The 13043-nt window shown below is 52.3% G+C and overlaps 1 protein-coding gene and 1 non-coding gene across 2 annotated transcripts in view; both read left to right on the top strand.

Moving 5' to 3' along the window:
* Nucleotides 1-11988, top strand: part of VPS37B (VPS37B subunit of ESCRT-I) — a 31403-nt gene extending 19415 nt beyond the window's left edge. The window contains exons 2-4 of the mRNA XM_006047199.4: nucleotides 7254-7425; nucleotides 8987-9069; nucleotides 9768-11988. Coding sequence (XP_006047261.4) covers nucleotides 7254-7425; nucleotides 8987-9069; nucleotides 9768-10271 — 759 coding nt within the window. The 3' untranslated portion in view covers nucleotides 10272-11988. The remainder of the gene's footprint in view (nucleotides 1-7253; nucleotides 7426-8986; nucleotides 9070-9767) is intronic.
* Nucleotides 1019-1090, top strand: TRNAC-ACA. The gene has a single exon. It is a non-coding gene; the product is annotated as a tRNA-Cys (tRNA).
* Nucleotides 11989-13043: the final 1055 nt, after the last annotated feature.

The raw sequence follows: 13043 nt of genomic DNA, 5'->3' as shown, positions 1-13043 counted from the left end.
TTCTTGTCCATCAGATGAGACCAGTAGGAGCAGAAGATCTCACCAACGGTTTATTTGTATTTTTTGTTTTAAAAAAAGATGTATGATATTTTGCCGTGCTGGGTCTTCATTGCTGCACTTGGGCTTTCTCTAGTTGCGGTGAACAGGGGCTACTCTGTCGTTGCTGTGGTTTCTCTTGCTGCCGAGCCCAGGCTCCAGGGCAGGCATGCTCAGTCATCGCGGCACATGGGCTTTGGAGCTTGGGCTCAGTAGTTGTGGCACACAGGCTTGGTTGCTTTGCAGCATGTGGGATCTTCCCGGACCAGGGATTGAACCCATGTCCCCTGCACTGGCCAGCGGATTCTTACCCTGGACCACTAGGGAAGCCCCTATAGATGGGGAAACAGTGGAAACAATGTCAGACTTTATTTTTCGGGGCTCCAAAATCACTGCAGATGGTGACTGCAGCCATGAAATTCAAAGACACTTACTCCTTGGAAGGAAAGTTATGACCAACCTAGATAGCATATTCAAAAGCAGAGACATTACTTTGCCAACAAAGGTCCATCTAGTCAAGGCTATGGTTTTTCCAGTGGTCATGTATGGATGTGAGAGTTGGACCGTGAAGAAAGCTGAGCACCGAAGAATTGATGTTTTTGAACTGTGGTGTTGGAGAAGACTCTTGAGAGTCCCTTGGACTGCAAAGAGATCCAACCAGTCCATTCTGAAGGAGATCAGCCCTGGGATTTCTTTGGAAGGAATGATGCTAAAGCTGAAACTCCAGTACTTTGGCCACCTCATGCGAAGAGTTGACTCGTTGGAAAAGACCCTGATGCTGGGAGGGATTGGGGGCAGGAGGAGAAGGGGATGACAGAGGATGAGATGGCTGGATGGCATCACTGACTTGATTGATGTGAGTCTGAGTGAACTCCGGGAGTTGGTGATGGACAGGGAGGCCTGGCGTGCTGCAATTCATGGGGTCGCAAAGAGTCAGACACGACTGAGCGCCTGAATTGAACTGAAACTTTAAATTTGGACTTCCCTGGTGGCTCAGATGGTAAAGCGTCTGCCTACAATGCAGAAGACCCAGGTTCAATCCCTGGGTTGGGAAGATCTCCTGGAGAAGGGAATGGCACCCCACTCCAGTACCCTTGCCTGGAAAATCCCATGGACGGAGGAGCCTGGTAGGCTGTAGTCCATGGGGTCGCAAAGAGTCGGACACGACTGAGCTACTTCACTTTCACTTCCCTTTCACACTTTAAATTGAGAGGTGATTGTAGATTCACGTGCAGTTGTAAGAGATAACACAGAGATCCTGTGCGCCCTTTAACCCAGGTTCCCCCAGTGACAGCAAACCAGACTTTTGACACTGATAACAGAGCAGGGAACCACGGCCATGAGGAGCTTCCTGCTGCCTCTGACAGCCGCGTCCCTCCCCCCAGCCATGAATCAGTCTCCGTTTCTGTAGTTCTGTCATTTCAGGAAGTGTTGTATGCACCGAATCACAGAGTCGGCGCCCCTGTGAGTTGTATTTCCCCCTGCTCAGCCGAGTGGCGCGGGTCTTCACCCAGGCGTCCACGTGTCTCGGCAGCTTGTCCTCTCCCAGGGCTGCGCCCGCTCCTGCTGTGGGTAGAGGCTGTGATGAAGCCCTTCGCCTGCTGAAGGACACCTGGGTGGCATCAAGGTTTTGATTACATAGCAGGCCATTCTGGTCATTGATGTGTAGGGTTTTTTTGTGAACATAAACTTTCACCTTTCTGGAATAAATGCCAAAGCACACAACTTCTGGATGGTATGGTAGTTGCCTATTTTGTTTAAAAGGAGTTTCTGAGCTGTTTTCCAGGGTGTACAGTGGTTTATTTTTGTTTTGTTTTTTAAAAAAGTGTAGTTTATTGAAGTACAGTTGGCTTACAGTGTTTCAGGTGCACAGCAAGGTGATTCAGTTCCATAAATACACATACGTCATTTTTGGAATTATTTTCCATCAGAGGTTACTACAAGATATTGACTGTAGTTCCCTGTGTTGTACAGTGAACCTTTGTCGCTTGTTGCATATCTGTTTTTTAATCAGAAATCTAGCAGTCTATTCATACTAAGTCAAACAAGTGGAATCAAAATGCCATAATTTTTTTAGTTAGGCAAAAATTTGTAAGTTTTCTAAAATATATGTATTATACATATTTATATGTATACATCAGATATGCAGATGACACCACCCTTATGGCAGAAAGTGAAGAGGAACTAAAAAAGCCTCTTGATGAAGGTGAAAGTGGAGAGTGAAAAAGTTGGCTTAAAGCTCAGCATTCAGAAAATGAAGATCATGGCATCTGGTCCCATCACTTCATGGGAAATAGATGGGGAAAGTGTCAGACTTTATTTTTCTGGGCTCCAAAATCACTGCAGATGGTGACTGCAGCCATGAAATTAAAAGACGCTTACTCCTTGGAAGGAAAGTTATGACCAACCTAGATAGTATATTCAAAAGCAAAGACATTACTTTGCCAACAAAGGTCCATCTAGTCAAGGCTATGGTTTTTCCAGTGGTCATGTATGGATGTGAGAGTTGGACTGTGAAGAAAGCTGAGCACCGAAGAATTGATGCTTTTGAACTGTGGTGTTGGAGAAGACTCTTGAGAGTCCCTTGGACTGCAAGGAGATCCAACCAGTCCATTCTAAAAGGAGATCAGTCCTGGGATTTCTTTGGAAGGAATGATGCTAAAGCTGAAACTCCAGTACTTTGGCCACCTCATGCGAAGAGTTGACTCATTGGAAAAGACTCTGATGCTGGGAGGGATTGGGGGCAGGAGGAGAAGGGGACGACAGAGGATGAGATGGCTGGATGGCATCACTGACTTGTTGGACATGAGTCTAAGTGAACTCCGGGAGTTGGCGATGGACAGGGAGGCCTGGCGTGCTGCGATTCATGGGGTCGCAAAGAGTCGGACACGACTGAGCAACAGAACTGAACTGAACTGATATGTATACAAAAGCTTTTCTACTGCTCTTGATAAAGGCTTAAGAAAGAACATCAAAAAAAAGAGACGGAGAAATTGGAGAACATAAGCTAAATGATATGGGAGTACTGAATATGAAATAGAAAAAGTGAAACAAACTAGATAAAAGTAAAAGATCATCATGTATTCTGGTTGTTTTTCATGACTGCTCATTAGAAACATATCTGGAGCTCTGGAGAAAAAAAAAAGCAATACCTGAGTATTTTAATTTTCCAGAAAATTTCAAGATGATTCTGATATGCATCTGGATTTTAAAAAGTGATTACACGTTTTCTGTTGGATCCTAGTTTTGGTGATATATGGAGTTCTGTTATTTTTCTATTGATCAGTCATGATACAATGGTATTAAGTGAGTAATAGTTACATGATCACAGTAGTAAAAAATGTTCATCAGTTTTCACAATCAGTAGCCAAACAATAAAAGATAATTACAATTGCAAGCCATAATGGGAACATGATTAACAATATAAAATAATTATATACAATTTGTGGGGTCAGGCAGCGATGTGGAAAGTGGAAGTGCATACATGCATGTTTTCATCCACCCAGCAGTCTGTGTCTTTTGGTTGGTGTATTTAATCCATTTACATTTAAGGTAATTATCAATATGTATGATCCTGTTACTATTTTGTTAATTGTTTTGGGTTTATTTTCTGTAGGTCTTTGCCTTCTCTTGTGTTTCTTGCCTAGAGAAGTTCCTTTAGCATTTGTTGTAAAGCTGGTTTGGTGGTGCTGAATTCTCTTTAACTTTTGCTTGTCTGGAAAGCTTTTGATTTCTCCATCAAATCTGAATGCAAGTCTTGCTGGGTAGAGTATTCTTGGTTGTAGGTTTTCCCCTTTCATTACTTTAGGTATGTCATGCCATTCCCTTCTGGTGTGCAGTTTCTGTTGAGAAGTCAGCTGATAGCCTGATGGGAGTTCCCTTGTTATTTGTCATTTTCCCCTTGTTGCTTTTAATATTTTATCTCTGTCTTTTAATTTTTGTCAGTTTGATTACCATATGTCTCAGTGTGTTCCTTATTGGGTTTATCCTTCCTGGGACTCTCTGTACCTCCTGGACTTGGTTGAGGAAGCCCTTTCCCATGTTCAGGAAGTTTTCAGCTATTATCTCTTCAAGTATTTTCTCAGTTCCTTTCTCTTTCTCTTCTCCTTCCGGGACCCCTATAATGTGAATGTTGGTGCGTTTAATGTCCCAGAGGTTTCTTAGGCTGTCTTCATTTCTTTTCATCCTTTTTTCTGTATTCTCGGCTGTGACAGTGATCTCCATGATTCTGTCCTCCAGGTCATTTATCCATTCTTCTGCCTCAGTTATTATGCTGTTGATTCCTTCTAGTGTAGTATTCAGCTCTGTTTGTTCTTTAGTTCTTGCAGGTCTTTGGTAAACACTTGCATCTTCTCAATATTTGCCTCTGTTCTTTTCCTGAGATCCTGGATCATCTTCACTATCATTATTCTGAATTCTTTTTCTGGAAGGTTGCCTATTTCTACCTCATTTAGTTGTTTTTCTGAGATTTTATCTTGTCCCTTCATCTCAGACATCACTTTCTGCTTTTTCATCATGATTAACTTTCTATAACAGGGCTTGTTTTAGCCGCTGTGAAACTGTGCTTTTTCTCACTTCTTCTGTCTGCCCTTTGATGAATAAGGCTAAGAGGCTTGTGTAAGCTTCTTGATGGGAGGGACTGGTGATGGGAAAAACTGGGTCTTGCTTTGGTGGGCAGGGCCTTGCTCAGTAAAGCTTTAATCCAGTTTTCTGCTGATGGGTGTGGCTGCATTCCCTCCCTGCTAGTTGTTTGGCCTGAAGCCACCCAGCCCTGGGGTCTCCAGGCTTTATGGTGGGGTTGATGGTGAATTCCAAGAGGGTTTACGCCGAGGGGGACCCTCCAGTGCCCCCATCCCCGTGGAGCCCCTGCTGAGCCGCCTCCAGGGGCTTCAGCTCTAGCAGGCAGTTTTGGCTCAGTCTCCTGTAGGGGTCACTGCTCCTTTCCTCTGGGTCTTGGTGTGGGCAAAGTTTTGTTTGTGCCCTTCAAGACTGGAGTCTCTGTTTCCCCCAGTTGTCTTGCCAGCCCCCATTTTCCTTGCTGGCTAAAAACAGCAGCAAGAGAGGAGAGTTTCTACTGCACAGATTTATAGTGTTGAACTATATTAAGCTATAGGCTTAATTTTCTACTTTAAATTAAATTCTGCTTTAAATTGAGCCTAATCTTGAGGGCCCTGCCCTGTCATCCAGGTGGATCAGTCACTCAGTTCAGTCGCTCAGTTGTGTCCGACTCTTTGCAACCCCATGGACTGCAGCATGCCAGGCTTCCCTGTCCATCAGCAACCTCCGGAGCTTTTGCTCAAACTCTTGTCCATCAAGTTGGTGATGCCATCCAACCATCTCATCCTCTGTTGTCCCCTTCTCTTCCCACCTTCAATCTTTCCCAGCATCAGGGTCTTTTCCAATGAGTCACTTCTTCTCATCAGGTGGCCAAAGTATTGAAGTTTCTGCATCAGTCCTTCCAATGAATATTCAGGATTGATTTCCTTTAGGATGGACTGGTTGGATCTCCTTGCAGTCTGAGGGACCCTCAAGAGTCTTCTCCAACACCACAGTTCAAAAGCATCAGTTCTTCGGCAGCTTAGCTTTCTTTATGGTCCAACTGTCACATCCATACATGGAAAAACCATAGCTTTGACTATAGGGACCTTTGTCGGTAAAGTAATGTCTCTGCTTTTTAATATGCTATCTAGGTTTGTCATAGCTTTTCTTCCAAGGAGCAAGCGTGTTTTAATTTCATCGTTGCAGACCATCTGCAGTGATTTTGGATCCCAAGAAAATAAAGTCTGTCCCTGTTTCCATTTTTTCCCTATCTGTTTGCCATGAAGTGATCTAGGTGGAGAGATGCAGATTAGGTGTCTGCAAAGGAGAGAATCTGGGGAAAATGCTGGGAAAGATTGAAGACAGGAGGAGAAAGGGATGACAGAGAATGAGATGGTTGGATGTCATCACCGACTTGATTGACTTGAGTTTGAGTGAACTCTGGGAGTTGGTGATGGACAGGGAAGCCTGGCGTGCTGCAGTCCGTGGGGTCGCGGAGAGTCGGGCATGACTGAGCGACTGAACTGAAGGAGAGGATCGTCCCCACCCCCACCTCTCAGTGGTCAGGGCGTCCCAGGATCTTTCTTTGTTCTCACACGTGTGTGTGTGCGTGTGTGCACACACGTACGCGTTAGGAACTGTACACAAGCACCAAACGGTATGGCTGGAGGGGGAGGGTCAGAGCCAAGGCAAGGCAGCGAGGCCAGGAATCTACAGTCTGAGGAGCAGGAGGAAGGAAGTAGCAGCGAAAATAGCCTGGGTGGGGTGGTGTAGGGTGGGGTGTAGACAGTATTACTATGGGGTGGACGACGGGATGGCTGGTGTGGGTCTGAAGGAGCACTTCTGAGCGAGGTCGGGGCAAAGGAGTCTTCACATCCAGGAGCAAGGGGGCTGCGGGCCGTGGAGGACTGCCCAGCGAGCGAGGGGAAAGGGAACTGGACTAGACACATGACGCTGCGTTTTTGCCCTTTTATTCAGGTGTACTTTTGGGTTATGTTTCTTTAGGACTTCCTCACCTTTTCTCAGACTTCCCACTACCCCTCTCACTGAGGTCCAGCGGGGCTTCTCCACCCCCAGACAATCTGTCACCCCCTGGATGCCCAGAACCCCTGTTGGCAGATAAATCCCCTGCCCCCGGCTTTGGGCCAGCGGCAGTGGTGGACCAGTGACGAGGAGCTGGGCCTCTGCTCAGATGCGGTGGGCATGGAGACGGGGTAGAACAGGGCCCCTGAGCGGGCTCCTTCCCAGGATCTCAGGCTTTCATGTTTGGTCTCAGATCCTGGTGACTAAGCCTGAATTGACACCATGCCAATCCTCCTCTGATAAGAAGTGATTCTTCCACTTCTCTAGAGCAGCAGCAGCTTGTTTAAGAAAAGCCTAGCTCTGAATGTTTAGAGCCAGTCACTTCTAAGAGCACAGTGGCAGCAGTAAGGAATTCTGGTCACAGCAAAGCTCTGGGCATGAAAGCCTTGCAGGTCCCAGGACAAAGCCCAGCCTGTGGGCCAGAGGGAGAGGAAATGGCCTTGCTCTTTAAGAACAGACAGCAGTGTTCAAGATTGGGGCTGGAGGTGGGGTAGGGGCAGCCGCCCAGCCAAACATATGCTCTTGGTGCCGTGGCCCTGGGGATGGCGCTCGGGGGTTAACACACTGCTTCTCATCACCCTGCATGGTCCTTTCAGACACAGAACGTTCAGCTCAACAAGGAGATGACGCTGGCCAGCAACCGGAGCCTGGCAGAAGGAAACCTCCTCTACCAGCCCCAGCTGGACTCTCGGAAGGCTTGTTTGACCCAGAAATACCAGGAACTCCAGGTGCTCTTTGAAGCCTATCAGATAAAGAAGACCAAGCTAGGTAACTTTTAGGGTGATCTTTCAAGAATAAGGAGCTGATGGAAGGGTACATTTTCAAGCTGTTGCACTAACCAGGAAAGAAATGTTATTTAGGGAACAATTTCAGATTAAGACAGTGATCACTGCTGCCAAAAACCATCTGTATATAGGATTGTGTCACTAGTTTAGAGAAAGAGACTTGATTGCCTTTTCAACAAGATTGCACCTTTTCCAAACAGCATAGGAAAAAAAGGCAATATTCTGAATTCTGATAATACAACTAATGTTTTATCCTGTGAGGTTGGGCCCTCACAGTTAATGCTGAAAGAGATTGATCACTGGGATACTTTATTTTAATGTCACTCTTTAATTTGCAGCCATTATGAAGTGACGCAGGAGTTGACTAGCATTGAGGCCTAAGTAGCTTTCAAGGGAACTCTGAGATTCACAGAAGGTTAAAAAGGGCCTTCGCTGGTGGTGCAGCGTTAGGACGTGTTGCTTCCGCTGCCACGGCCCCAGGTTCAGTTCCTGAGCAGGGAACTAAGACCCCGTGTCGTGCAGCGTGGCCAAAGAGAAAGAGAAGGCTAAAAGATCACTCTCTCCAGTGACGTTTCAGTACCATCCAATACCGTGGTCCCTGTATCGCTGTAACTGTAGAAAGCATGTGCTGTAACACGCCTGACCAGACTGAGCAGAGGCGAAAAGACTGGTAACGGTGGTGCTGGCGGGCACGCAGGGCTCTGCGTCGCTGGGAGGGGTGAGAACTGGAGATGCTGTCTGTCAGCACCTGGAGTGCAGTGGAGCCGCGCGCTCTTATTCCTGTCTCGCTGGTGGGCGTCTCCCCCACAAAAGCGGACGTTCACGTCTACCAAGAGATACACGCAAGAGGGCTCGCTGTAGCTTTATTTGTAAGAGCTAAATTTGGACGCAATCTAAACACCCATCTCTGGACTGATGGGTAAGTCGTGATACGCAGCTTTCCGTGCCACATGGCGTCAAAAGGCACGAGCTCCCCTTTCGTGCCACCACACGGATGGTCTCAGAGACGTGTTGAGCGAGAGAGGCCAGCACGGAGCACCCTGTGTGAGACCACTTGGGTGAAGCTCAGAACCAGGCAGCGTTCCTGGGGAATGGACGGCAGCACCTCTGGGAGCAGGGCTGGAGCCTCTGCAGACGTTCTGTCTCAGTCTGGATTGGGGGGCAGTTTATACACATACACTGGAGATGTGTCTACTTTAGGTGTTTGTGTAAATCATCCTTCAGAAATCCTAAGGAAGTAACAGGGTGGTTGCAGGCTTATCGTGGGGCGGGTGGTGACACGGCCGCTCTAGCTCGGGCACAGACCCCCGCCCCGCCCCACCCCGCTGGTCGCGTGCCCTCCTTCCTCTCCTGCATGTTCCTGCGTCCCTTCTGCTTCCTGGAAAGCCCGCTCACTAGGTGCTCCTCCCCTGTTGCCTCTCCAACTAAAGTGCACTCTTTCTTTGAGGGCATGGGGTGGGTCGCTCCAAGGGGCTGGGGGCCGAGGTGATCTCTGAGGGGGTGCCGGTGCCCCCTGACCCCATTGTGCCTCCTGCTTCTTCCAGATAAACAGTCCAGCAGCGCTTCCTTGGAGACCCTTTTAGCGCTTCTGCAGGCTGAAGGGGCCAAGATTGAGGAAGATACCGAGGTAACTGGCAGCCCTGGGGGACACCCCAGGTTGGGGCAGGCGGGCCTGTGGGCTGAGGAGCGCACCGGGCAGGGGTCCAGGGAAGCAGCGGGGCAGCCAGGTCTTCCCGTGAGGGGCGCGTGCTGCACTGAGACTCAGCACCTGGCCTGTGGGTGCTGGCGGCTGAGTTACCATCTGTCCGAGTCAGCTGGCTGGGCGGAGCCTGTGGGCACGGCCCGCCGAGCACCTGAGGCTCAAGCCTGCTCAGTGATAAGGAAACGAATCGGGGTCAAAAGTTGAGCCGCTGTGGCACATTGGGGCGGGCAGCACGGTGCCAAACTGGGCCGTGTGGTCTGATGACCCACTGGGCAGGGTGGCCCTCGTGGGCACGAGCAGGTTCCTGTCCCGCCGGCCTGCGTGGAGTGAGCGTGTCAGGTCGCAGCCAGCGGAGGGAAGGAAACGCAGGTCTCGGGCCCTGTCGCCTGAAGGCTGCTCTCGCAGGGCCTGCTGCCTGTCCATTTTGCAGTTCGGGAGGCGGACAGGACCGGCCCTCCTCTCTTCTTGGCCCCTGTCCTGGGTGGGCCACGGTTGCAGTGAGGACGGGACGGGTGTCGGGAGGAGGCTCGCCCCGTCTCCCCTTGCCCCGGTCGGTGAGGGGGTCTTCCTCCCCTAACGGCTGACCCGCCCGGCCCATGACTGAGTTTCTCCTGCTCCTTCAGAACATGGCCGAGAAGTTTCTTGATGGAGAACTCCCTCTGGACTCTTTCATCGACGTCTATCAGAGCAAGCGGAAACTGGCCCACATGCGAAGGGTTAAAATCGAGAAGCTCCAGGAGATGGTGCTGAAGGGGCAGAGACTGCCGCAGGCCCCCGCGCCCGCCCCGCTGCCACCCAGGGTGCCCGAGCCAGCCCCCGCCACCGCCCTGCCCTACCCTGCCCCGGAGGCCAGCGGGCCCCCCTCCGTGGTGCCTCGGCGCATGCCGCCCCTACCGCCCCCGGCGCCTGCAGGACGCTTAGCTACGCCGTTCACCGCTGCCATGGGCTCAGGACAGGCCCTCCCGTACCCGGTCGCGCAGTGCCCGCCGCTGCCCCCCCGAGGGGGCCTCCCCGCCCAGCAGGGCTTCTCCATGCAGCAGTTTGTGTCACCCCCGTACCCGCCAGCGCTGCCCCAGAGACCCCCGCCCCGGCTGCCCCCGCACCAGCCAGGCTTCATCCTCCAGTGAGCAGCCCTTGTCCTCCCCGGGAGGCTCCCTTGCCGCCTGCCGGCCGGGGCTCTACACACACAGATGGAGACTGTGGGCACTGGCTGCTTTGCCAGGGTCTCTGGTGCCCAGGGCAGGGCATCTGGCTGGTTTTAGAGCCGTAGGTCAGTGGTGATAGACGTAGAACCCTGGTTTTGGACACCGAGGCAGCCGTGCACGGGGGCTCGGCCGGGCATGGCTGTGGTCGAGCTGGTGTGTGTGCTCAGTATGGTTCCTTGTTCTGTGTTGATGAGCCCCTGAGTTTGGGGGGGAAAAGCCTCCCCCCCACCTCTGTTCCCACGTAGGATCATCGTCTTCCTATTGCAGCTTTATTTAATAAGCACGGTTCATCATTTCTTCTTTATTTTCAAGACGGTTCTGTGCGTCCCAGACCACCATCCACTGCAGCCGCCAGTGGGGGTTGGTCGGGTGAGCCAGCCCGGAAGGTGCTCCCTGGACCTGCGTGGGGCGGGCGGTCCTCCCAGTCCCTCCCTCCCCGACCCTGGACGCTTCACAGCCGCCCACGGAGTTTGCACTTGGCCCCCAGCCACGTCCAGAGGCCGGCAAGTCATGGCCGGGTGAGGAGGCGGGTGGGAGCTGGGCTTGGCACAGGGAGGCCGTCCCCAGCTGCTGCTGCTCCTCGAGCCAGCCCAGGCTTCTGTGAAGACCTACTCCTCCAGTGTTTTTACTACGTGTGTACTTTTCCTGTTTTATATTGGGGAAGAAAATGTTTTTTTTGACACTCACAAGACCATTCAGGGAAACTTTCGGAAAAATGCACATCCAGTTCTGCGCAGGTTGAGATGCAGATGAAGTGATGCAGTTTCGTTTGGTGCAAGCAGCGCATGGGCACGCCTGTGGCCTGTGCCGTGCCCGTGCTGTGCCTTAGCTTCACCCGGGGCCGGGGGAGGCCGGCCAGGCCGGGGGTCTCGTCTGCATCCGTTCCTTGTCGTGTTGTGGGTGGCAGGAAAGTCCACCCAGCTTGAACCAGGATACTTACTCGTAGCCAATATTCTCCGCCTCTGGCTGGGCTTGGGGCAGGGGTGCGACGGCCGCTAGCAGCCCCTCGGTGTGGAGGGGGGCCGACGAGCTCCGAGGCCCTGGCCGCACCCCGGCTTCTCCTGCCCCCCCGGGCGCTCGTCTGCATGTGCCATGTGTGCCGGGCTCCCAGGGCCCAGCTGGGGCAGGGGGTTGGGGGGGGTGGTGCCCCCCTCCACCTGCTGACGGAAAAAGCCGTGCTGAGTGGTGGAACTCGGACCCATGACTCGCCAGCAGGCTGCAGCCCAGAGGACAGAATCCAGGCAGCGCTCAGACAGGTCTGGCCCAGCAGGCCGTGGGCAAAGCCACCACCCTTTGTCCTGGATGACTGTACATTTCTTCTCCTGGACTTGAACTCTGCTGTATCGTTAACTGTTTTGAAGAGAACAGCTGTACAGGTCGACGTCCTGCCCTGCCAATCAGGTGGGCCTGCCATGTCTGAACCTCGAGAGTGGTGCCACCACCCCGTACCTCTGCCGTCCGCCCCGCCATTGGGGGTGCCCGCCCCCTGCCAGGGGCACAGCCAAACGCGTGAGCTCGGTCGGCGTTGATGGGGGGAAGGGGCCACCAAGCTGGCCTCGCTGTCTCTCCAGGGCCACATCTGAGCTGTGGCTGTAAAGCTGTAAGATCCTTTTTAATAAATAGAGAATTGTTAATAACAGCCCGGCCTTCATTTGCCTGGGGAGCTTTGTGATGTGTCTGGTTCTGGCGTCTCAGCAGTCAGCGTTCCAACAGTGAAGCGGACCAGTAAGGTGGTTGAAGTTCAGACATGGAAGGCCATGGAGGTGGCTGAGGTGTCCGCCTGGCCCAGGAGCCCCAGCCCTCACAGCAGTGTTGTTTTTTAATCAGCTTCTCAAGGTACGTCAAGAAGATAGCATGTTCCCGCCTCCATCAGAAGATGCCTTTGGGGTCCGGGCTGCCCTGCCAGCGCCTCAGAGCAGGGCACTCAGGGTGCCCTTTGGGTTCAGGCCAGCCAATGGGAGCTCTGGTGAGGACGTTCTCTGCCGATTTCAGGTAGACTAGATCCAGTGGCTGGCCTTCTGCTCCAGAGGCTCGCCCACAGGTGTTCGGAGAGGACCCGTGGCAGCATTGCACACTGCTGGAGGGTGGGAAGGGGAACCTCGGGCCATGGCCCCCGGCTGAGCTGCGCCTCGGCCTCTGTGCCCCTGGGAGGAGCTCTCAGGAGCGCAAGGCTGGAGCCGCCCTGCGGAAGCTTCCCCGTCGCTGTCTGCTCGAAACAGACGGCCGCGTGCCCTTCAGGGTGCTGAGGGTTTCAAGACACTCTGGTTTTCCTGTGGTGGGGGGGGGCTTCTGCTGAGAAAGCAACTTGCTTTTGTTTACAAGAATGTCTGAGTTTTGTCTTTTCCCAGTGGCTGCTAGGAAGCTTACAGGCAGATCCGTAGTCTATCCCCAGGGGGCTGGAAGTGCGCTTGGCTCCTCACAGCCCCATGTGAGCTCTCCCCCTCCTCTGGGCCACGCCCAGGAAGCCCCAGCCAGAGTGGTAGGTGGTGTGCTCACCGATGGGGGCTCCAGGGAAAGGTGTGTCCGCTGGGGTCGTGAGTGTAGCCAGCGCACATGCTTCTGCACTGGTTTGGATTTGGTGCAAGAACCGGGTGCGTCGGTCTGTTGGCTGAAACCGTCTCCCTAGCAGACGAGCAGACGCTGCTCCCTCCCCGTGCCCTTCCAGCTCAAGGAGCCCTTTCTCACCTGACCTCA

This window comes from Bubalus bubalis, chromosome 17 (assembly GCF_019923935.1).
Source record: "Bubalus bubalis isolate 160015118507 breed Murrah chromosome 17, NDDB_SH_1, whole genome shotgun sequence".
NCBI classification, from domain to species: domain Eukaryota; kingdom Metazoa; phylum Chordata; class Mammalia; order Artiodactyla; family Bovidae; genus Bubalus; species Bubalus bubalis.
The sequence above is the reverse complement of the archived record's forward strand: the minus strand, read 5'-3'. Positions and strand labels throughout refer to the sequence as shown.